Source organism: Hippichthys cyanospilos, chromosome 14 (genome assembly GCF_059441005.1).
Source record: "Hippichthys cyanospilos isolate Australia breed blue-spotted pipefish chromosome 14, RoL_Hcya_1.0, whole genome shotgun sequence".
In the NCBI taxonomy this organism is placed as follows: Eukaryota; Metazoa; Chordata; class Actinopteri; order Syngnathiformes; family Syngnathidae; genus Hippichthys; species Hippichthys cyanospilos.
The window spans coordinates 6,536,875-6,562,511 of record NC_142382.1 but is presented as its reverse complement, the minus strand read 5'-3'; the positions used below and the strand labels follow the sequence as shown (position 1 = coordinate 6,562,511).

Here is a 25,637-nt window from a genome sequence, read left to right as displayed (position 1 = left end):
CTTTTTGGATAACGCTTGGCACTGTAAAAGTTAACAACCTTTGATGCAAGCATTGCTTTAAGTGTAATATACAGGTACAGCATCCCGAATAATGTTCCATGTAATGACATAACTAAATAAAACCAAATCACAACCACAAGAAGCCAATACGACATTGTGATGATTTACTCTCGACTGGCCAGTCGATGAGGCTCTCCACTGTATCGCTGATTACACATTCACGTCGGTTATTTGTTGCTGCGGTCACATGAATGAGCGCCGCTGTAATTGTGGTTCTATAAATAACACTGTCATTGCAGAATGTACGTGCGTGTTTGTTTACGAGCGTGACCTTCTTACCTCCAGCTGGGTAAATATCTTCTTAATGTGTCGGAAGCAGCCCTCGGCGATGTCCATGTCCTCCTCGTAGGAGCGGCCTTTGAACACGGGCTGGGGGGCGTTGGAGAAGTACTTGTGGAAGGGGAAGAGCGCCGCCACGGCCTCCGCGTTCGTTTCCGCGCCCGCTTTGGGCTTCACTTTTCTGAGGTACTCTTCCCAACGGGAGATCACCTGCAAGAGGACATGGCGCCGATGTTACAGGACGCAAAATGCATATCTAGGCCAGAGGGACTGCTCAATGACTGAAGTGGATTTTAATATATTATTTTAATATACATGAAAGTGCAGATCATTTGTCATTTAATCAATTAATCTAATTAAAAAAAAATTCACATAAAATGTTCATCCATCTATTCAAAAGCAGGTAATTAATGAAAATTGAAAATGAAGAAACAACTATAATTCAGTTACAGGTTTGGTCTGTAACATGTCAGGAAAAAAAAGGGCAAAATTATAAAAACAACATCCAAAGAAAGGGGTAAATGATTGAAAATATTTTTGATCAAACACAAATATAGCAAAGCAGGTGAAATTCTGAGAACTTTGGTTAACTTAACTTTGGTTTTTGGCCTGTGTCATGTAACAATTAAAATGTTTAAAGTGCTCTCCACTAACCATATAGAATTTGTTTTTTGTAAAAAAAAAAAAAAAAATGACAGTTTAGATGAACATATAATGAAGGTATCGGATTGAGTCTCAATATTGTCAGATTCTACAAATTAGGGGAGTCTTAACTGAGATGGATGCAAAATTGTGATTGGGAAATCCCTTTCAAAAATGGTGATTGATTAATTGGTTAATCCATTAGCTGTCAATTAATTGGTTATATATTCAATGCAGGTCTAAAGGATTTTGAGTAAAAACAACCAATATTCTTAACAAGCTTTGATTTGAGTTTCAACAAAAAGAGATGTACTGTATGTCTATTTTCAGAGGCTCAAAAGTATTCCGTCAAAAGGGGCGTTATTGCAACATATTTTTCAATTATAAGTGAAATAAAACTTTGTTTCTTTTACTTTTGAGTCATACCATGGTACTAACCCTCACCCTCGACAACTCATATGATGTACAAAATATAGAAGAATTATTTCAATTATACTCCATATGGCCTCTAAACACAGACGCACAAAAAAAAAAAAACAAGCAGCAGTGAAACGTCGAATGGATCCATCTGAAAGCCCACACGCACATCTCTGCCCACTCTAAACGCTACATCAGACAACTTGCCTTGAACTTTTTTTTATTTTTCTAAGCCAAATGAGAGCAGATCGGCACACTCTTGGGGGGGGTTGCTCCAGCTGTGAACCTAATAAAGCGGCTTCAACCGACCAGCAGGCAGCCTCAGTCTAAAAATACCAGCAACCCTCTGCGGAAAGCAACTTTATCAAGTTGGCTCGAGGGTTCGGTCGGGCAATCTTAAATAACCACCGAGAACACAATTGTGATAAATGGAGTCCTTGACTGACGAGCGCTCAATTCGAGTTGTCGATTGGTTGTGTGTGTGTTTTTTTTTTTTTTTTGGTAATTGATATGCTTCAGCCATTTTGCCAGAAGATGGGAGCAGAAAATTTCACATCAGTCAGAAAAACTACAGTGTGCTAAAGCCCTCAACCCAAGTCACATGACACAGGTGCTCCCACGGCATGAAAGCAATAGCCGACCTGGTAGAGGTAGAAGTGTCCCGCCGTCTCGCAGGTGTAGGAAACATCACCGGGGACGCCTAAGCTCTCCTGGAACCGCCCCACCTCCGCCAGGAGCTCCAGTCGTCGGGCCAGGACGTAGTTCACCCGGCCGTACCTGCACACCCACAGCGTCACAGTAAGTTTGAAAACCAACTTGGGGATATGCAGCTCTATCAAGGTAATACTGTATTGATTTTAGGTGAATGTAAAATAGCAACATTTTATCGCAATAATATGGACTGTTGTGCTTGACAAAATGCACTTGGATTCTTTGAATAATACAACAAATTGAGTTACTTTCATAATCAAATGACAATTTTTAAAAATATATTGTTTTAGAACAAAAAACATTATTTGCGCAATTACTGTTCTTGTAGTATTACAAGCTGTGTTTAGCGCAACTATGAGGGCTGTTTGCATGGGTGCTTATCGCCCATTTTTGGGGGGCTTAAGCCCCCTTCAATTTAATCTTGGCACCCCTATCATGTTTACTTTTAATTTTTTTATGTATGCAAAAATAATGAAAATATATAATGAATAAAAATATGAATTAAAACTGATATTTTTAATAAACAAAAAACATAAATGGGGAATCAACCTCTACTTCATGAATCCCATTTATTGTAACTTTTTTTCTCTAAAGTATGCCCTTTTAAAATACATGAAAAATAAACAATGGATTAAAAATTATTGAATAAACAATACATACAATAAAAACATCTAAATAGTCAACCTCAGCTCTATGAATTCCACTTATTGCATCTTGTTTTTTTAATGTATGCCATTTTTAAAGAAAATACATGAAAAAAAACAATACATGAAAAATTACCGGATAAATAAATAATATGTACAATAAAAATTCTAAATTAAATCAACCTCTACTTCATGAATTCCACTTATTGCAGCTTGTATATTAATGGATGCAGTTTTTAGAAATAATACATGAAAAATATTAAATGAATGTGTACAATAAATATACCGGTAAATTAAAAATGAAAGAAACATCTGTAATAAAAAAAACAATAATAATAAATGAGGGGAAAAACATAGTTCATGAATTACACTTATTGCAGCTATTTTGGGGAATAGAACCTCAGCAAAAAAACAAGAAAAAAACTGTACCTAATTTAAACCCGAACATATAGGATATTTCTTAAATTTTTACCAATCAGTAACTACTAAAAATCTACTAAAATACTAACAACTAAAAATCTATTATCATTACCTGTCCACATTGTTTAATTGTATCTGTTTGTGTTACTGGGTTCAGTATGAGTAAAGTATGAGCACTTTTTCCCCCCTAAATAAACATTTCAGTTGGTCAAAAACAGTGCCGCTTTTCTCTGAATTGCAATGGGAGAAGTTACCTGAATGTTCTTGTGCATGTTAATAGTTTAGATGCTACTTACAATTTGAGCTGATAGGATGCCTATAACCGAGAAAAAGGGTTCTGCTTCTCTTGAATATATGTGTGAATAAAATCCTGTTCAAATGTGCAATGTCTTGCCTGTCAGGGAGCTCCACAAGCCTCAACCCCTGCCGCTAGAAGCGCCCTTGGCCGTGTGAGCTCGGCCTCATGCAGGTAGCTGATGAGTGTTAACGCCGCGCAATCGGAAAGTGGTATTAAGCACACACAGACAGGAAGCGGGAGGGTTCATAGAGGTTACGCTATTTTTAGACCATGCAAAGACCCTCAGTCAGCACATGACTAAAAAGACTACGACCTCGCTACACCTCTCTTTGCTTCACTAATTACAAAAAATGGGACGTGACCTTGATACCCAAGAGAACTCACCTGTGATGCAGACGCTCTCACAGAGGGCAATACAAGTAACTTTTTGCAACATTGGATATATTTAGTCCATACACTTCCCTCAATGCTAATTTTGATTACATTTGAAAATACTGCACACGAAGGTTTATTAGCAAGAGTCCGAGGTAAATGTTTAAAAACAAAGTTAAATACAACTGAACTCCGCTCGTGGGAGCCCGCATACCGCACCTTTAGAATCGCTGCAAATTTGGACTGTGATCTAATCTGACAATCTAATTAAAATGGAAAGAAATATACCAGGCATTCACATCCCATTTGTTAGGCGTTCTCCTTTCTTACTGCCTTCCGTTTTCTTTTCCTGCATACGTCGTGTTAATTAAAACTCTCTGGTGCTGGGTGTCATCCGGGTGGAAGGAGCAGAGGCACTCGCACGTCATTACGAGGCGTCCACAGGCAGGCGGCGATCGCATTAAACGCTACTAGCGAGAGCGCTCTTTTCATGTACCCCCCCACCTTTTTTCTCTGCATAATTTACTATCAGCTATTCATAAGCGAGAGCTATGTTCATTCTGAACAACGCGCATACACAAAACGGGCTTGCACATGCATAACCCGCCCTGCCCCCAACCTTTCTCCAGCTATAGGGGGCAATTTGCTCTGCGCTACAGATGGATAAGGTTGTAATTAACAAGGTCACCTATAAGAGATCTTTAAATAGTAACAGCATAAAAATGTTAATACTCAATGGCACTGGCCTATTTAGTTTCAAAGGCTGCATGGAAAAAAAAAACACGTAAAGGCAAGTAAGTGCCTCATATTTGAGGAGAAATGATTATTTTTTTCGAAATTAAACAATTCAGCATCTGACTAACATGACATGTGACATGATTTCATTGACCTAACCCAGCGATCAAGAAGAGGGGTGGCCAAGTCCGATCCCAGAGAGAAAAATCCTATTTTTGATGTTTCCTTTCAACCAACACACCAAATCAGAGTTGTTATCAGGAATCTGCGAATCATGCTGAAGAGCCGATCGTTTGAATCAGTTGAGTTGATTGAAGGGAAACATGGAAAACGGGTTGGATTGTGGCTCTGCAGGATCGGACTTATCCACCCTTAATCAAGACTGTGGCCTAATTTTCCATTTTCTCCACTTTGGAGGGTGCGACAACAACAACTTTTGTTAACAGGACAACCAGTGCCGTAGCTAGCTGGGCAGCTACATGATTAGCAACCCCCTGTAACCAGAAAGTAAAAGCATTCATTGTATTTTTAACCACAAAGTGATATTAATGTTATGAGAATACAGTTTTAAAAACAAAAAGTATTTATGTAGTCTGCTGCATGCACCATTTATGCAAATAAAGTGGAATTTGTCGGTTAGGTGTTGAAAATACAATTAATGCTCTTTTTTGAGAAACCTTTATCTTCCCACAAGATTCTTTACTACCGCTCGCCATGTTGCACATAACTCACTTGTCGTAGTCATGGTAACGCCATGCATGCAAATGAGCCACCGCTCACACCATCCTAACTACCAAAGCACCAGAACTTTTCCAGCTACGGAAATAACACCAAGCGATAAAGACACGTATGGAATTTTACAGTGTGCAAAAGATTTACTTGGTTGTTAAAGTTCACACATTCAGATATTATATTGACATTCCTTGCCTTGAATAAAATGTCCTGAATTGTCACTTATTAATTCAGAAGCCGTGCACTAAAACCTTTAAGGGTTAACCAGCTCCTCCAAAATGACAGGCTGAAAAATTGATCTAATATTCTAATGCTTTTAGATCCTGACATGTAGTCCATCATGTCTTTATATTTGTATGATTACACTGTCAAGTACACTCACTCATTGTGCCGGTGCCGTAAAATACTTGGTGAATAATTAATCAAAAGGAGCCTTAATGTATAGCAGAGGTTTTAGTGCCAACATTACAGTTCTATTAGACTTGCACGCGAGGTGAAGGAGGACTGATAGTAGTGTTCCCTCATTTATCCCGAGAGATTCAACTTTCATTTATTTCGTTTTTGCTTTTCTTCTCCCCTTTTGTATTTTGTTTTTGTTGCAAAGTAAATAAACACATGAAATCTGTATTTTGTTTTGGGTCAAAAATAAAAGACTAAGTGAACCGTGATATAGCGACACAACAAAGTATAGCTTTCACTCCATTCATATAAATATAAATCATTCCTACTTATGTTTGATGATATTAGCTATAATTTCTCAACTAATTACTTCGATAACAAACATGTTAGACAAACGTGAAATCAATTAAAATCTATACTACACAAAATAAATAAATAAATCAGGCAACAATGTTTAGATTGTTGCAACAGATATTAAAGAACATCTGATCGGATAAATGCTTAGTGGGCCAGACTTGAAATCAAAGCAGGCTATATGTGGCTTTTGGGCCGTAGTTTTCCCACTAATGTACTAGCGAGTGCTTGGCAGTTGGAGTAGTGACGAAAGTGCTAATGACTGGGTTAACTGGCGGGAGAAGTCTAAAAGGCCGAGGACGTCTCACCAAGACACACATATGGGAGTATCGGGTGGCTCTGTTTCTGTTTTGACTCTGACCCGTTATGCGTGCGGGCAGCTGGGTAAGTGCATGTGTGTGTATGTTGGCTCTGATTGAGTTCTAAGATAGTTAGAAGTTTGTTTGCATAGACGGCATCCGCCGGTATCTATGGCGTGTCATCGCCGCCTTGTCCGTCCTCACCTGCTGAAGTCCTTCTCGGTCTCCAGCTCCTCTTCTCCGTGGCCAAGACGCAGGAGGTGGCGCTCGTCAATGTCCAGGGCCATGATCTTTTCAAACAGCTGGTTCAGAGCCTGGTGGACGAGAGAAACTGTACATAAAGGGAGCAAACTTTATTCGTCAGGTCATGTAAACAACGGAGGGCTAACCTGGTTGGAGTGTGTGACAATGAGCGTCCTCTGATCGGGAAAGTTGTGGTAGATGTTGGATATGATCTGGACGGCGACGTCGGTCTTGCCGGTACCTGGTGGTCCGACAACCTGGAGACAAAGATGAGAAGGGATATTAGTTCTTATTCACAAAAGTCTGTCTTTTTTTTTTTTTTGTGAACAGATACTCAGTAATTGAGGGAAAGTAGTGACTGCTCTGATGGAAGTAGGTTATGATTGAAGTGTTTCATCTCGATTGCCAAGCTAACATCTTGGTATGTGTGGAAAGAGTAACACATTTAGCCTGGGTTGTTAGTGGAGAGTTCTGAACATATTGTATGTGAATGCCAGTATATTTTTTCAAAATCAAAGAGTCCTTAAGCCATTTTCATTCAAGTCTAATGTTGTAAAAATGAGTTTCCACTCATACTTAACTGTTTCGGATAGCAATGTTTGAGGCCACAAGTACTGATACCAGTAGATTTTTTGTTACAAAGATGCTCACTTAAAAATAATACTGATAAATTTAAAGAAAAAACTACCGTATTTCTAATTTGTAATTTCGAGTTTCTGTTTGTAAAACTGCACAAAAAGAGCATCTTGAAACTAGTAACGGTTGTCATTGTGAATATCCTGACATAAAACCTATTGTAATAAAACCCAAAACCTTTGTATAGTTACTCGCCCATTCCTTGTTTGTGGTTTATATCTCATGGTACATTTGGAGTAAGAGTTTCCGAATCTTACAGTATGACTTAAAACATTGGCAGTACAATTCATAATGGTTTTGATGACTGCACCAATTTGACACTGACGTCAATGAGGTCCATTTCTCTTCAAAACATCCTGTAACATATTCTGTTTGTCCTGAGAGTTACCACTCCGTTTGGAAGCTAAACGATGCATCAGTATCCTTGAGGCCTCCCATCAGCATAAAATAAAGCTCATTTTAGCAGGGGGGCTGTTGTTACAAAGAAAATAAAAGTCATCTACGCATCTCAGGTGAGTCATTTCTGCTGGAAAATAATGAGTGCAATTTAGCTTTCCCGAATAAATCAGCGTGTAATCAGCAGACATGAAAGTGGAGGCAGGCGGCTGAAGAGACGACCGCCGTGTGTTTACTGTTACTTCTAATGACCGTCACAACTGCCACAAAGGGAGGGTGTTTGGCCGTTTCATGACTTAACCACATCCTTCCTTCAAGACCAATCATAACACTGTTATTCATCGCTAAAATGGTTACGAATACCCGTAGAAACTCAAGTAGTGGGCTGGAATGGTGTGGTCAAGGCGAGCTGAGTGGGACAGTTTCTATTATAGATGTGCAAATCCACTAGAATGTCCACTTCAGAGACTGGGGTTGCCAAAAAAAAAAAAACCCTTCCCACGGCACTATAATGTTTGGAGGATGTGGCATTTAAACAGGTCAATATCAAGCAACTTACCATGGTGAGCCCTGGCTGCATGCCGGCTCGGATGGCTTCGATCTGAGTAGGCGTGAAGTGAATTGTGTTCCTGGAATGATGGTATTAAGGCAGGTAATTAGTCAGACAGTATAAAGCCATTTAAGGTTGAAATTAGAAAGTGCAATTCAGAAACACCAAAGATGGAGCAATGTAAAAGGCAGCTAGATGATGACATGTCTTAGGATCCACGACTAAAAATTCATTAAAAAAAGAAAACATGCTAACATTAGCATAACATTAGTGTCACTGAAACTTACTGTCTAAGGATACATGGCCATAAATGACTAGAATAAACATTTGCTAACATTAGCTTTACATAAAAAGGTGATTTGTAAGAGGTGATTTGTCTTCAGGGCATTTTTGTAATTTTTGAGAACATGCATGCTTATTTATTTTAGTGCGCCTAGCCAATAGCAAATGAGGGATGCATTATTTATATTTCATAGCAATTTCTGAGGAGAAACAGCAAGCAGTGATTGCAATAAACCAAAACATGCTATCACAAGCATAAAAAGGGCTAATATGAGGCTACTATGTTACAGGGCATTACTTTAGCATCATGTTTTAACTGATGGTTGAATGTGGCATGGTTTTCCCAGTTTCTTGTTATACCATTTAAAATGTTTTGAGCCAAGTCAAGCTGAGCGATTGCAAGGTAGTGAAAAAATGGCTCACCTCTTGGGCTGGTTATAAGGGTAGGGCCCACGGTTTGGCGTGACATAGGGCTCAACAATCATAGATTGGTCCTCCTCTCCCTCCTTGACTTCATCATTTGCCTTCCTTTTCTTTCCTTTGTCAGTTTGGTTTGCGATTGGAAACTTTATTCTTGTAAGACAGCAACCAAAGCATGAATAAGATAAATGTTTAAATGTTTTTTTGTTTTTTTTCCAATAAAACAAACATTTTTTATTCACCTGAACGGTGGAACGTGCAGTTCAGGGTTCTCTCCGGCGACCTTAATGGATGAACCGGGGAAGCAGGAGCGCAGGTGGTCCAAGGACAGAAAGGTGTCATTGAAGTCCAAGGTAGAGATCTGATTGGGCATTTTGGAGTAGTGGGCGCTGCCTGGGTCGCCGTAACCGAGTATGATGTCATGGAGCCAGTCTGGGACGACGCACTCGGTGTTCATCAGGTTTCTGATGGTCTCCAGAACGGCCTAGTGTGACAGGCATCCAGGAGAAAGACAGGTAATTGAAAGGGTTTAGTGTTTTCGGAGCGACATCTCACAGGAGGCTTTGATGGGACGACGTGATACTTGTACATCTGTCAATTTGGTTTTAATGAGCTTCAACGGCGCCTCCCGCCTGCTGCGTCAATCAGCGAGAAGGAAACATGTTTGCTTTTATGTGTGCTAAACATCAAAGAAGCAGAACAATGTTCGGTGAATACCCATCAGCTCCTAAGGCCTTGCAAAAAAAAAAAAAAAAACATCTGTCGTTTGTTTGGTGTGGGTAGGAAAAAGGCAGGTTTAATGCTCCCCGTGTTGGAAAATGGCAGATTTAACAAAGCCCCAGTTGAGTAGCTTTCAAATAAAAACACGAGGTGGGGTTTGACGCACAAGTTCTGGCGGGGTTTAAACTTAACTTGACCTACATAAAAACATTGGGACTTTGCCTCTTCTTAACCTTAATAAGCCTTTATCTTTGAAAGAAGGGTTCCTACACTAAGCTTCCACCGAGAAGGGCCTTGAGTGGGTCGTAATCTCAGAGATGCCTTGGCCCCAACCTTACGGCTACAACCGATATAAAAAGTGCCGCCGAGAAGCAATGGCACGAGCATCCAAACCTTGAAGTTATTCTCCTTGGGCTTGCGCCTCATAATGATGTTGAAGGTCTCGTACGGGTCCTCTGTGCTCGCCTGAATGCTGCTGGTCATGTCCTGCTGGTATTGGTTGGGGTCCAGCCAGACGCGGAACGTTCTTGAGTCACCCCGTAGCTTGGGCTTCGGTTCGGGACCTGTAGAACGACATTTTGACAGTAATATAAAGTGTGTGTGTCTGAGTGTGTGGGGGATGTTAAGTTGTTAAAGGTGAAGCCAAGTGTGTGTGTGTGTTATATACATATATATATATATGTGTATGTATGTGTGCGTGTGTGTGTATTGTGCTTCATGGCACAATTCACCATCAAAAAAATCCAACAATAATCAGGCTATATGGAACATACAACTATAAAAAAATGACTTTTTTCAACAGGTGTCTCCTGTATTGTAATGTTACCCGAGTACAGACTGAGGGCACCAAGTAAACAAACCACTGCCACAAAAGCTAAGGCACAATAAACATCTAACTTTAGCATGTATCCTTACTGTACATACAATGGTATGACTTTGAGGAATCAGCATGACCAATAAGTGACCGGCATGGATTTGTGTCACCTATATTGGAAGCCAACTGACGAGGTGCTATAAACACTACAAGTACCTTGTAAATAGCTCAGCTAACGAGTGACCATTGAATTATGTCACTCATATGGTATCGAGATTATATCTTACTGTACAGCAGTATGAGTAATAAGACAAACAACTTAAGTGTGATATACACACACACACATATATATATATATATATATATATATATATATATATATATGTATGTATATATATATATATATGTATATATATATATATATATTTTTTACCCTTTCTAGCAGTATATTTACAAATGTGACAATGACTTGACGAGTAGAATAGCAACCAAGCACGACTGCAATGACATTTCTGGTGAATAGTTACTGTGCAACAGAAGAAGCATGACCCTCACATGCAAGATGGCTGCAGTAGTTCTTACAAACAACCCTCCCTGGCCTGATATTCCTGCAGTGCTTTGCCTTTTTTAGGATGAGGAATGTGGATGCAGGGCCTGACAGGCGGCCACGCGGCGAGAGGCTGCGAGGTATATGGAGGGCAGCTCACTGATGGATGTCTGCGGATTCATGTGTGGCGCATTGGGGCGTGCGGGGGGGGGGGGGTTGGGGGAGACCGCCACACAATCCGGTTGACCTCCTGTTGTGTGTTTGCATGTCTGTGTCTGCGTGTGTTTATGTGCGCGGCTGTGCTGGGATTGTCAAATCCTTCAGGCAAAAAAAAAAAAAAAGTGTAAGTGACACCCTTACCGTGGCGGATAACACTTTGGGTAGCTGGGCTTCACTGATTTAAACTATCACTGCAGCAACTAATCAACACCAACGCAGGCTACTTTACATTCTCAGAGGGTATTGCGCAATCTCATAAGACACGCACAATAATGTAAAAAATAGTCTGGATTCAAGCTACAGCAACGAGCCAGATATTAATCTAATCACATATGCATAGTGTAGTGTATAGTGTATACATATGTGTATACATATCCAGTGTAGCAACATAATAATCACAACAATCATGTATTTGAGTAAAACACCGGTGTAAACGCTATAAATGTGTACCCTACACACACTACACTTTATCACCAAGCATACAATGATCTACGTGACACATGCTCAACACCCAGTTCGCCGAGCTATTTCTTTATCACCCCAGGCGGGGTTGGATCTAAAAGGTTGGGCATTTTCCTCCAGCCAGCTGACTATTTTTGAGGAAAAAAAAAAAAACTCTGCCCGCTACATATTTAATGCAAACAAGAAAGAAGGGCGAGGGCAAACCACAGATACGTGCTCTGACAAACGGTAAGTGCAAAATAAACACCGATAGCTGCCGGCGATATTCGGTGTGAGCCAGGAACAGCATGCGCTGGCGGGGAAAGAAATACATATCATATCATCATGTTACTGATGCAGATTTTGCTTTCTAGGGAAGCTACACAATTAGTGTTTTAAAAAGTAAAAAGTATTTTCTTTGTCTGATTCATACAGTGTAACTCAAAAAGTGGAATAAGATTAAATAATTGGGTGGAAACTACTTCACAACACGTGGTTAGGCTTCTCATATTTAAAAAGTTTATTTTTAGCAAAGAGCTTTGCCATGGCCCGCAACTTTAGCATCTTTGTTGTGGCTGCAGGTGGAGCTGGTTGCTTTGCATTTATGTGGTAAGCTAAACTGGTTTTTCTTACAAAGAATTCATTGCACAATACCATTATTAGACTTGGCGTTGGGACATTTTTTAAAGTTAAATTTACAATTATGCTCCTCCATTTTGTATGTCTTCCATTTGCCTCTGACCTTGCCCTCCCACCCACAACAGGAGCCTATCAGGTTACACAAAACACGACAGCCAATCAGTGTCCACTTCAAGGTGTGTTTGACCTTCTTTTTCTACCTCCCTAACAAAAAACAGCACAAGGAGCCGGATGGATCTAGTCAGCCTACAGAGAGCATAAAGTTATAGACCCAAACTGATCTTAAATGTGATTAAAATACAATATAAACACTTTTGCTATGACTGTAATTGATTGATTGCAATGACAATCCTAATCATCTTTTAAGACATTGACAATGGCTCTACACCTTCAATAATCTGAGACGCTGTTTTGAGATCTGTCCTTTAACGTCCATTTATGAACTATTATACTTATGATTGAAGATAAGTCACTGTTTATTTTCTGGTGAAAGGAAAGGCATCTAACTAAGGGAAGCGTTAATTCTTCCTAAGTGGATGACTAATTTGGGGCATGGCATCTATTTGCTATGGAGAACATCATAAATAGAGAACGAGGTGAAAACGAACCCTAGCTAGTTTCTGCTGTGTTTTTCTTCGTGTTCGCCTCCCCATGAACCTCCTGTCCTGTCTGTCACGCCGCCTCAGGAGATGAAGCTGTAGCCCAAGCGCCGCGTTGTTTATTGGGTTGTCATGACTCCAAGAGTGACTGACGCCCTGTCACCGTTCCAGCGGCTGGTATCTCAAAGCGGAGGGGAAGCAGACAGCCGCTCGCGTGAAGTCAGCGGAGATGACAGCTCGCCCGCGAGCGTTGTTCCCCCTTTAGATGCGGCCCGGCTCGGAAGAAGAACTTGGCTCAGCTCGAATGTGTCCCAGAGTGAGTTTAAATCAGCCGCTCCTCTGGCGTTTGATTGGCCACAACTAAAGTCGCCCCTGAGGTTGTACAATTCACAACGCGAGCAAAATTTGGAGAAAATATGTCTCCGCATCCAGTGAGGCCTCAGCAAATTTCACGCCACTGCAGCACATCCCGTGAGACATCGGATCAATGAGGAAAGTTTGAAATTCTCCAGCGAATTGTTCAAACTTCAATTCTCTCAAAGTCGGGATGATGTTTAACAATGTTTATTTGAACATTCGAAATCTTGTCTTGACATGTATTCGATTGAATACAGTTTTAAAATGACCTACAAATCACTTTTTGTTTTTATTTCCAGGTTCGAACCCCATTGGGACTTGGCTTTGTAAAAAAGAAAAAAATATGGTACTCCTTAATTTCTGAGTATTTTAATCCCAAAATTAAAAGTAAAATGTGAGGCTACATAGAATTGTACATTAATCTATAAAAACTTTTATAATTGAGTTAGTTTGAGTATAGTTTTAAAGGGATACTAAACTTCAGCCATTTTTTGCAGTAAAAAGTTAATATTTTATTTAAAATTAATACCTTTTAAAACACATTTTACCACTTGCTGTTGACTGAAAATGAAATCAAAAGAAATCAGGGCCCAGCAATCCAACCACGACTTAGCTCAGTTGAGTCGTGATTGGTTGTTACTTGAGCCATTTGATGCCATTTTCAATCAATGGAAAGTTTTTTAAGGGTATTAAATGAGGATGAAGATATTAATAAATGTTAAAATCCCAAATGAATAGGCTAAGCAAAGCCCCAGAATTGATAGCTGACACCCTCCTCCCAAACTTTTAAGTCGCGTAAAGCCCCCCAAGAGAATTGAACACATCGATTCATCGGCGTAAATACTGGCATGATTCTGCAGGACTAGCACATTTTTCGAGGTTTGCACATGCACACCCAACCTATGCGGCTAAATTAAATGAATCGAATAAGGTGTAGAGCGTACGCGGGGGCAGGGCCCGCAGCTCTCAGGTGTTGTCTCCATTGACCTCAGGTTAATGTGATGTTAATGCAAAAAGGTCAGGTCTTACAGTGGCTGTCGCCATGACAACGCCACTTGTGACCCTCTCCCAAGGATCAGCTGCTGAAGATGATTGCTTTGATGGGAAGGATGAATATTATGTGTCATTTTCCATGTTAGTGCTTATGAGTCCTACCTTCTTCGATGACACGCCCCTGGTCATCCAACATGCCCTGAACCTCGCAGCCCCGCACGTACACCAGGCCCGTCTGCTCCAGGAAGGCTTGGCGCCGGTCGAAGCGCGTGCCGTAAGGCATGTTGGGCCGCACCGTGATCAGAAAGCAAACGTCGTGCTTACGCAGGCCTGGGGACGAGGGAAAGAGAAGGCATTTAAGAGTCGGGTAAGAGGGAAAGGTGGACGGGGACAGATCAGTGGCCTGGTGTGGGGGTTGGCGTCGGGCAACCAGAGAGAAACTGCCCTGTCAGCGTGTGCCTGATCTTTAAAACATGAAGTTCTAATTATAGCAGCGAGGGGAAGAATAGAAAGTGATACTTTGCATTTAAATTTGAGGAAAAAGTATAATAAAGCATACAATTTCAAAAAGGTCTCGCTGCAGAAATGGGAATAAGGCTTAGTACTGAAAGTATTCTGCGATGGAATAAAAAAAGTGTGTTGATGTTCGACATCTGTAACTGTTCTTAAGTCGAAATTGGCCATCTTTTGCTTTGTCAAAAATTCTAAATTTTAACTAAACATATCTTCTATTCATTTATCATTATTATACAAGTAGCTACACAATTGTGGTCAATTTAAGCCATTAAGTGGTTACCTTCCCACTCGTTCTTGATATGATCCTGCACGTTGAGGTGGACGGTGACGTCAGCTCGCACGCGTGCAGGCCAGCTCTCTCCAATGTTGGGTTTGGCCACCTCCACGATGGTGAAGGCGGTGATGGTCTGGGCCATCCTGGCCCAGCCGCCGAACACCACGCCGCCGTACTCGGACTGCCTGCGAGCATGTGTGGGTGTGTGTGGAAGGACAGATGCAAAGGAGGCAGATAGCGAGAGGTGTGACAAGTGCCGCGGGCCGCTGTCAAGCTTGAAATGAGTTGGATTTGGGGCAGCGACAGACTGCACCGCCGCTGAGTTGTTTACTTAGCGCTGGAACAAACAAGTAAAAAGTTGCGACACCGCTTGACATAATGGGAGCACTTATTATGGTAAGCAATGGGATTTTAAATGCGCCTTAGCGACTGTCGCAGTCTTTGAATTAAACATAATCAATGTGCCTTGAGAGGGATTGTCATTTGTAAAACTTAAAAAGGATTTAAGTGCACCAGTCGTAAACGGCTGCAACGATACTATGGTTCGGAATTAAGATTTTTTTTTTTTTTAACCCGATTCACCATTATGTCCCCAAAAAAATAAGTCCTATAAATAACATATGTTAATGATTGTGTTGATGTCAGATGCATGGTGTTGACACATTATTTTATGTCTGTTACAATCCAAAGTCTATAAAGCTATATTAATTTCATAATTTGTGTCTGGAAATCATTTCCATGCCACAGCGAATAGCAGCGGTGAAGTGTAAATGTTCCGTTTTGCAGATGATGGACCACCTACCAGGGTTTCATGCGCCACACCACGTCTTCTATGTCCTGCCTGATCTCGTAAGTGGACTCGAGGCGAAACAGGTTGAAGTTCCTCAGCAGGTAGTCGTGAAGGGTCAAAAACTGGAGGTTGAGCTTAGGGAGCGCGAGGCAACCTGAAAAAAATGAGGCATGGGTATACAAACGCAAGATTTAATATGTCACACTTAAACGGAAAAAAAGAAGACAGAGAGTCTGCAGGCCTCGCATTTATTTAATTTGCATACCTTCACCAGAGAAGTACTCCGTAGGGACGATGTTCTCATCCCAGATGATCTTCTCAGTTGGATAAAGGGGCATCTGGTTCAGTTGCTCAATCTGAGAGATTCTGCGTTCATGACGGGACACCTAAAACAAGATCCAACATGTTAAAACAAGCACTTTATAGTTATCGTCATTAAAGTAACAAGATTATGAGTTCCAATGTGTTGTAATTTAGCGTATTGTGAATTTTTGTTGGAACTGAATCGAAAGGACAGTGGTAGCTGTGTGTGGATGTATCAAGCATGAACTTGCCAGGAGCTCCAGGAGAAACTTTTTGTCATGAGTGGTGTCTTGGTCCTTGGGTAGTTCAGGCAATAGACACAAGTAAGCCGCCACCCGGTGGAGCATATTGGGACTGCGGGGGAAAAAATAGGTGTGATTTGACGAAGAATAATTTCAAATGAATTGTAAAACGCAACGATGAATGAATGAAATGAAAATCAATCAATACTTGATAAAGCATTGTTCTTTGGTCCAAGAATACAATTGCCAAAAAACGCTAGCTACAAAATGATTCTTTTCATAGTGTCTGCCTTTGAATCTTGAAAAGCTTTTCCATTGGCTGTACTGGAATGGTTGATGCTAACATTAGCTCAGGTATTTGTAACCGGTGAAATATGTAAAGGTGATAGCGTACGCCTTGAAGAGCTAAAGCCGCTTTCACGCAGGCCATCTTAGCCGGCATTTTCTTGGCTCGCTTCCCTGTGTGTAAGGTGCTGACAAAGGACGCAGAGTTGAAGTCAACAATCAAATGTGGCTTGATTTCCATGTCTGAAAGTTAACACATCACAAGTGGAATTCTTTACCTGTCCATACGGCTACCATATTGCAAATCGCTTGCTATACTTTTATAAACAAGCTCTATCTGCTGGATTTACGGCCATGTTGTATACTGGAGCCAGGAAATGTCAGGAATAAAAAGAATGCCAGTTGACTGAGACAAAGTAAATATGTTGGCATTGATTTTTAATTCCTAACTTTAAGTGTAGGTTCAATCCACTGGAGCCATGCCCGCCCGACCGGTGACTGTTTCTCCAGCGGTAACACCGCAATCGGCCCGATGCAACTCCTTTCTCTTGTTAGCACTGCGACATAAAGCCGCTCCTCGGTTTGCTTTGACACTTGCGGTCCTGCTACGTCAGCATGTGTGCATTAAATGGCCCGGGCCGCATTGATGCGACAGGATTATGAAAATCAAAGTCTCGGCAAGCTGAGGCGTGGCTTAATCAAGTTGACATGCAGTGACACTGACAGGGTCTGCACCGCAAAAGGGGGGGGCGCTGGAAACAAGCGTGACAAGCTCTGGACATCCACACGTGGCCCTTGTATCCCTGCACAGTCATGACGCGGCAACTGGATGACAATTGTGCCAGGGTTGCACTTTGCTGGCCGGTGGATGACCTGGCAAAGGCTGTGTGGGCATCCCTGCCCCTCAGTAAGAAGATGCAACAGCTCGCTGGCAGCATTAGTGATGACTGGACCAGGTCATGATTGACAGCTGAGCCACTGGCATGTACTGGAACTGGTGTGCTGCAAGTTTATGTTACAGCCTGCAGGGTTGTTTTGACCTTATTGATGTGGGCTAATCCAGCGACTTTAGAAAAGTAATGCCGCTGCTGCAGTCACTGTTGTTTTTTTTAACTGCTAGGTACTAGTGGGCCCTACTGTCGGTTTCGTACCATTTCCCACTTTATTATTAAAAAATGAGGACTCTTGTATTTCAAGTCATTTTAGCCAAGAGCAGACAGAAAATTGACTAAGGATTGCAGCTATCAAATATTTTGGTATTCGAATACGCTCCTGAAAATAAAGTAACACATTTCACTCAAAAATGAACAACCCTAATTATGTCTTTTTAAATGATGAACATTTTTAAAGGGGCCCTTTAATGAACAATCCACATTTTGGAGCATTTATGCATGCCACAATGTTGAACGTTTAAACGTTTGAACGGCAGTTCTTGCCAGCCAATGGCTGCTATTCCTGTGGCAACAGGAACTGTATTATTCAAAGTCAAAAGTATTTAATTAAAGGGTTGTTAAACTGCTATGCCGGTTTCAAGTTGATTAATTGAACAAACCACGTTGTCAGTGTCTATTTGTCAGAACTAATTTTATTCAAGAAATGAAACAGACCTTTAAAACGATAATTCAGCAGCTAAATTTGCTAAAGTAAAGCTAAAGTAAACCGTAATTAGCTTGGGCACAAAAAAGTTATTGTTATTTTTTTTTTTTTTTTTTTTTTTACATCAATGGTTTTCAGTGTTTGACTTCCTGCATATCAACTTCATATATGACAAAAGGGAAGTGATGACCTGATGTTCAACTGGAAATACCTTTCAAAACATCATTGCACAACCATATCAATAAAGTCCAAGCCTAAACGGAAAAACTTAACAGAAAATACAGCACAGTAACAACGTTTCATTGCATTTCTCAAAGTGCCGTCTTTGATCATGTATTAAATTCATTTGCTGGCCTAAAATGACACTCTGGCGCTTTATGCAAGTGTCAAAAGCTTCTATTTATAGGCAAAGCTGAGAAATAATACTTGGTTTGTGTGTTTTGGGGAATTAGTGGATACATTTCGGAGCGACGGGTGACTGGGAGCTTAGTGAGAGGGTTGGGCGGCAGGAATAAAGTGGCATTAGCATGAGTTGCTCGGATGGAAAAAAAAAAATGCCTCGTTAAATCTGATAGTGGCTTATTTCAGAGGGTGGTGGTGGTTGGGGGGTGTGGGAGATACCCAGGGTGACAGTTGCGGATCGGAGAACAATGGCGTCGCGGCTCATGCTAAAAGCTGGAGGCTGAGGGGAAAAAGGAGCTTGCCGGAATATGTGGAATGATTCAGCAGGAGTATTAAACTTGAATCAGCGGTGCTCGGCTCATAACCCTCAAAAGAGGTCCAAGAACTTCTAATCTACAACAGTAGAGGATGATGGCTGACCCGGGTATGGTAAAAAGGAACTGTACATTTTGTTATGACAACAGTTAGCTAGATGGTTGTTTATGGATTGAGATGGCTGTCAAAAAGACATATGCATGTTTAACAATTCGTAAATTGTTTTCGTTAGAGTACAACTCTGAGTTGTGTTGAGTTTACGAATGGAAAAATTGCGAGTGGAACGTATTTTGAATACAACTGTCGTTTGCACGACGATGACCTTGTGAGACACGACTTCATGTCTTTGCATGAATCTCTCCTTTGGATTTGTGGATCCGATTCTCTGGATTTTAGTTGGAAATGCAAATTGAGATGTCACACCAAGAAAAGTAAGTCGATTCTTCAGTCAATCGCGCCGCGCATGCGCAAGGTTTTGCGGCCATTTGTGGCCATTTAGGGCCAATTTCGTGGAAAATTGCATTTTGGGGAGCTTCTGTAACAGCTGGTGACCTCTGCTGGCAGAAACAAGCATTGCAGTTGGTTTGGAAAAACCCTTGAATTGATCTTGAAGCACACATGAACAACTAGGTGTAATCCGATCGCAAAATAAAGTTTGATAAACTACAAATACAAATTTGTCCCCATTATTCTGGCAGCCCACATATGAAATATGAATACTGACAGACACAATCTTCATTCACTTTTCCATGTTAATCTGCGTTCTATATCATAAAGAATAACTACTGATTAATCCCACAAATTCCAATTAATTTCTGTTAATGACTCGTTTTACACGTTAAGAGTGTTTGCATACGAGTCTGGAATTGAAATAGAGTTGTCCTCAAGTGTGCCTGAGGGGAAAAAAAAAATACGCACACTTTGGCAGAACATATTCATTCTTGTAAAACCCATGTTAAACAGGAGTTATAAACTCTTCCGACCGCCACTAAACAATTTGTCTGGCTTTAAAATTTTAAGTGAGCCAATCATACTGAGCTAACGCGGCAAAACGGCACAATTAAACTATATTAGAATTAATTACGCAGGTTTAACAGCTACACAAAATACATTTGAGCCTCGTTGAGTGAACTAAACCTTCCAAGGCCCTCGGAAATCAGAATCTAATGTTCATATTCACCTGAAACTGGAGCAAGGGCCGCACAACGGTGCGTTTTATTAAAGCCGGTGTGCTTTTTGGCTCTCTGGCAAGCTAATACGATGTGACAAACACAGCTGTTCACAGAGTTTATTCTCAAGCCGCTGCAAATCGATTAAATTAATGAGGCGTGCCTCTCGCTCTCTTGCCGCTACCAGCTGCTTGTCGGGGGGTAGCGCTGGCTGCCATTTAGCGGCGGCACTCAGGCGGCAACGCTTGGTGCCGTTTATCACAGTCTTAACACGGGGACCGAGAAAAGTGGACGTCCGTGTGTAGGACGACACGCACAAAAAATGCAGCTTAAGAAAACGTGCGTTCTTCTCACTTACCTGAGCGAACCAAAATGTTTGGTCAGGGATTCCCGAGTGTCCACTGCAGCTACATTGGACAAAGCAAAGTCATGCAGCTCCGGGAAATGAGCAAAGGCTGCTCTCTGCAAACAAGAAAGGTGACATTCATGTGCATGTAAATGTGCGGGCAGGGGAATTGCTCAGTGTGGCCCACAAGGCTGAGTTTGGGCCAGTTGGATGTCAATTAGTGGAAGATGTAGCAGTAGTGCTGCAAAACACTGCTTCAAATGCATCAAGTGGGACGAGACAATTACTCAGCACTCAGAGTAATTTTATTCAAGAGGAGCTTGAGGGTGGCAGGAAAACAGAGTGCTGAAGCCATGTGGAAAACGTGTAGCATAATATTGAAGGTCGTGCTAGTTTTGGCTTTTTAGCTTGGTACTCCATTGGTATTATTCTTGGTACAGTTATGTTGGTCGAAAATGTTTCTTTATTTAAAAAGGATTGATATATTTTTGGATTTCAGACACTTTGATACACGCCAAGCGATTTTTTTCAGATTTAGAATTAGATGTAACCTGTATAAATCCTGTAAAGAAAAGGTTTCCTGAATGTTGATTTAAATGGCTTTTTTCTTTGGTTAGTGTTAAAAAAAATACAACTTGAGGTACACTTATAATTTCTTTAATAGATAACGTTCTTTTTTATGGTCACCGCAGCGAGTGTGGGGAAGGAATATTGAGCCAGGTTGTATTGAGCCAGTTAGTGTCATTTGGTAACAGTGATTAGCATCAGGCATCATATGGTGGTTACCTGCAGCGATGCAATTCTGTCATAGTGCAGGCATCATACGGTGGTTACCTGCAGCGATGTAATTCTGTCATAGTGCAGCGTCGTCATCTCCTTCTCAGTCAGGGCGTTCCCCGTCTGGTCGTTAATCTCAAAGCCTGTGTAGAACTTGAGCATGTCGAGCAACTGTGTGAGGGAGAAGGCACGAGTCACGTTTTTCTGTTTAGCATCTTTCAGGTTGAATGTGCCCAGAATGTGCTGGCCTTGTACCTGACAGAAGAGGTGGCCTTCCTTCTCCCGCTGGGTAAGGTTGGAAAGGTGGCAACTGACAACCAGGTGGGAGTCATCTAGCACCGTGTTGAACCAACGCCTGGTGGGCAGAAGGGCCTATAAAGAGAAGACATTCTTGTAATAAAAATACTTCCGTCTAAAGCAAAACGTTTACTGTTTCAGTCAGTATAATTTAGTTATGAAAGACAAAATATTGACTTTGTACTGCTAAAAATAGCAAAATAAATGGACTTCCCCTTTAATCAAGTTAAGCACAAGCTATGAAATCTAAGCTTTAAGTTTAAAAAGTTAATTTGAAGAATGTACACATTATTTTTTCTTTAAATAGCCAAATGTTTATTGCGTTCATTTCTTTCATTAAAATCAATTAAAACCACAATCGCCCAGAATGATTGCAGACAACCGAGATGATATTTTCGAGGCCGACTCCGGGTGTTAACGCTGCGAATGTAGTACGAAGTGTAATCTCAGCGGCGGCGCACTAGCTCAACAACGGATTCGACAGAATCTGGACCGTGATCTCCACTGGTCCATCTTTTCTTGACGGCATACTGGCAGCGACAAAGCGCTAGCACAGAAGGGAGGACTTGACGTAAGGACTTGATTTAGTTGCCGGTGGCAGCGCGGTAACACAGGGAAGGGAAGGGGGAGGGGCCTGCAAGCTGTCAAAATGAGATAGTGGAACTGCTTTGGTGGGAATAAATCAGCACAACTTGTTGACAAATTGACAGCCCGTGCAAAAGGGTTAGTGGTGGGCACCAAAACAAAAAGGCCCTACAGAACTCGACAGTGAATATTTTAAAAGGAACCGACAAGAGCTCTTCAAAGGCTGCGGGTGCAGCAAGTGATACCCCTTCTATTTTATCCACCAGCAATAATGTTGAATCTACGCCGCTAAGGAGCGACATCTTCTTCCCACCCCCTCTGCCTTCACGTCAACAGAGGAGAGAGGTATAGATTTCAGGCGATGGAGGCTTTGTAAAAGGAGACGGCTTGAAGGACAGGACGCCGGTCTCTGGAGACGGCGGGCGGGCGAGCTGGCTGGCTGGCCGACGGCCGATGCCAGGAACAGCAAGGCCGACCTGTCAGCAGGATGGAATCTATACGACGCTCCCGGTTGTAACGTGAGATGTGCCCACGCAGCAACACCTTATGGAACATTGTGTCTCTATCCTTGCCTGCGAAGTCTCCTATAGTATCTTCAAGCGGTTTTATCACATTAAACGATTTGAAGAGTTGAGTGGTCATCGAGGGGAAAAAAAAAAGAAAAATAAACACCAGGCTCCATGAAGTGCTGTGATGCAGACACTTTTATTTTACTCTTGGCCGTTGAGAAGAGGAATAAAGAATTTTAAATTGAATTGACCTTTTTATTGTGATTTGAAAAGCCAAACCTAATTCAAGCGTAACATTCGACCAATGTCACTTTGTGTTCAGGAATGTGCGCAAACTCGCCTCAACAAAAGCTTTAACAACTTTTTTGTTATTGTTTAAAAGTATTGATGCTAAATTTTCTTTAGTAGTAATTCCAGGCCAAATCACCCTCCCTTGACAATTTACACCTATCTAATTTTGATCAAACTCTGTGTCTGTGATATTTTAATAACATTTTAATTTGAGGTCACTCAAAGCGTGTGTTTGGGAGACATGGCCTGCCAAATGTTGACATTTTTTTTTTTTACTAAAAGGGGTGTGGCTGGCTGACTTTGAACCCATGTTCCTCAGGAACTACTGTGTCAAGCTTCACAAATGTGGTATGATTGGAAAGAGAAGTAAACAAGTATTCCAGTTCATTGATTGTTCAAAGATGATTGGCAAATAATAAGTAAATGGACCTTTTGATCAATAATTTGACCTAGACTTTGCAGTGAGTTCAAGAAGTGTCCAGACTTTGTTTTCTGTCATTCTGCGTGAGATTTACTCCAGCCACGAGAGGTTTTAAGCGGATATTTACGCTCTCGCCTCACACGTGAGGATATGTAGGCAAAACAGATGATTCCAATTATTAGCGAGGTTTAATGTTGTTAAAACATTTATAATTTGAAAAGAATAAACAAAACTTGATTTGTTCATAAATAAATTCAGTCTAATGTGCATCTCTACCTTTTACCTTTGATCTTGTGGACAGAAAACAAACCATGTTCAGCATGAAACTGAAATTCACATTTTTTGTGACCCAAAAAAACAAACAAAAAAAAAAAACTCTGTTAGGTCTTACCTCCAGGTCGATCATGAGTTCCACAAATCTCTCGCTGTAATGGACCTTGTCCATGGTGATGCAGTCTATATGGTGGGGAAAAAAAGTGTGGACGTGTTAGTTTATAGAGAAAGGCACATAGTCAAAGTGAGAGACATAAACGTGAGAAGAAGGCGCACACAGACACACGCACAACACGTGTCGACAAGACCAGCATGTGCAGCAGGTGCTGGGAGTGATGTGAACCCTGCTGCCTTTGCGACTGTAATCTATTGTGTCAGCTCAGGATTCCACCTAAACACACAAGTGTTCTGTTTTTGCCGTTCCAGGTGGGCGGTCGGGGCCTTCGTGTCGGCCCGTATTACGAGCCGCTGACGGCGGAGGCTCACAATCTTTTTGCATCACCCCCAATGCGGTGGGACGATCACGTGATTGAAAAGGTGACTCTTTTCCTCATATGTGATTTGTGTTATTCCATCCCGCGTAACGCCACAATGCAGGGAAATATAATAGTTATTTACCTGATGCTGGAATTGACTCGAGGACCCCGAGAAACTTTTTAATGAGAGACGACAGGAAGGTTCGCTCCTTTTTAGCCCTGGGAAAAAAAACAGACACACACAAAAAAAACATACAAAGAGTAATTGGATCAGAGGTGGGTTTTATGTTTGTTTTCCAGAGCAAAAAAGAACGTGACTAACTGTTCGGCCGCATCTGCATCCATCTTGTTGAATTTCTTCTTGATGAGATTCCAGAATTTCTGTAGCTTGGGAACTTTCTTCAGCTCGTGTTGGAGCCGAGACTGCAAAAATACGACAAAAACACAATCGGTCACGTGGAGTTTGCCTCAAAAGTTAAACAAAGTAAATGTTTTAGTTTTCGTGTAAAGGTAAGTGTGAACATCCACAACGGTGTAGTATTCAGAGCCCTTTACACTATATGCATGATTTCATGTGTATTGTCCCCAAAAAATGTTTTTGGAATTAGGGAAGAAGTTGTAGAGCCTGTATTAAAACCCCCAGTCTCAGCTCAGCATTAAGAATGTTCAATATGGCATTCTTTATACTGATACCATTACAAGTATTCATCACTACCCCTTTCCAATACCGCGAGTACTTTTTCTAAATAAAAATCAATGTAGTTGCGATTGAAGCTCTATCTTTTTGATGCAGATGACGATTTACTCATTTTTGTCTTAGGTATCAGTGGCCAGTATCAGTCACTTCTATGTTTAGCCGATATCTGATAATAAGGACGATTCTGATGCACCTGGCATCAATGCTGGCCCTTGTGAGGCAGAGGTACTAACAACAAAACCACCTAATATCAATTCATTTGATGTACAATCTTACTGGTATCAGGCACATCCACATAGGCAGGGAAATGAGCTGCTGCACCTGCTCTCTTATCAAATCTACCTCCTGGGAACAAGAGTAAAACAGAGGGAAAGAAGAGTTAACAATGTGATATAAAGCAGCATTTTTTTTTAACATCGATGCATTAACAAAATTCCAGCACTAAAATATTCAGAAGGTTTTACAGGAAGACATCAATAGCAAGTATGCAACTGTAGCACATTTTCAAATTGAAACCTCTGCAGTGCTTCAATGCAGCACTGGACAGGCAACTCAAACAACTACGTGGTCCGGTGCAATACTGCCACCTTGTGGACAAGACAGGGAAGCCTTTTCTCAGAGTAAAGGGTATTCACCAAATTCATGACAGAATATGAAAATGTTTAATATTTAATATCACATGCATTTGTGGACTTTTCAAATCAGTTTATTTTGAGTTACAAAAGGTGGCAGATTTCCAGTAAATTCCTGGGAAAATACATTTGAGCTAAAAACTAATAATATGAAAATAATAAGAAAAAATAGAAAGTCAATATTTAAGTGGATTATAATTAAATATTTTCAATCCCCTATACT

The 25,637-nt window shown here is 41.1% G+C and overlaps 1 protein-coding gene across 2 annotated transcripts in view; it reads right to left on the bottom strand.

The window, feature by feature from the left end:
* Positions 1–25,637, bottom strand: part of aqr (aquarius intron-binding spliceosomal factor) — a 41,269-nt gene that overhangs the window by 13,734 nt on the left and 1,898 nt on the right. For both annotated transcript variants that reach the window (XM_088432646.1, XM_088432647.1), the window contains exons 8-27: positions 25,059–25,127; positions 24,408–24,508; positions 24,228–24,304; positions 23,728–23,792; positions 21,489–21,605; positions 21,291–21,404; positions 20,469–20,572; positions 16,353–16,455; positions 16,064–16,184; positions 15,811–15,952; positions 15,015–15,193; positions 14,381–14,548; positions 10,003–10,172; positions 9,132–9,373; positions 8,893–9,042; positions 8,197–8,266; positions 6,752–6,862; positions 6,567–6,676; positions 2,040–2,175; positions 340–549 (exon numbers count right to left, since the gene is read on the bottom strand). In XM_088432646.1, the coding sequence (XP_088288772.1) occupies positions 340–549; positions 2,040–2,175; positions 6,567–6,676; positions 6,752–6,862; positions 8,197–8,266; positions 8,893–9,042; positions 9,132–9,373; positions 10,003–10,172; positions 14,381–14,548; positions 15,015–15,193; positions 15,811–15,952; positions 16,064–16,184; positions 16,353–16,455; positions 20,469–20,572; positions 21,291–21,404; positions 21,489–21,605; positions 23,728–23,792; positions 24,228–24,304; positions 24,408–24,508; positions 25,059–25,127 (2,559 nt within the window). The remainder of the gene's footprint in view (positions 1–339; positions 550–2,039; positions 2,176–6,566; positions 6,677–6,751; positions 6,863–8,196; positions 8,267–8,892; positions 9,043–9,131; positions 9,374–10,002; positions 10,173–14,380; positions 14,549–15,014; positions 15,194–15,810; positions 15,953–16,063; positions 16,185–16,352; positions 16,456–20,468; positions 20,573–21,290; positions 21,405–21,488; positions 21,606–23,727; positions 23,793–24,227; positions 24,305–24,407; positions 24,509–25,058; positions 25,128–25,637) is intronic.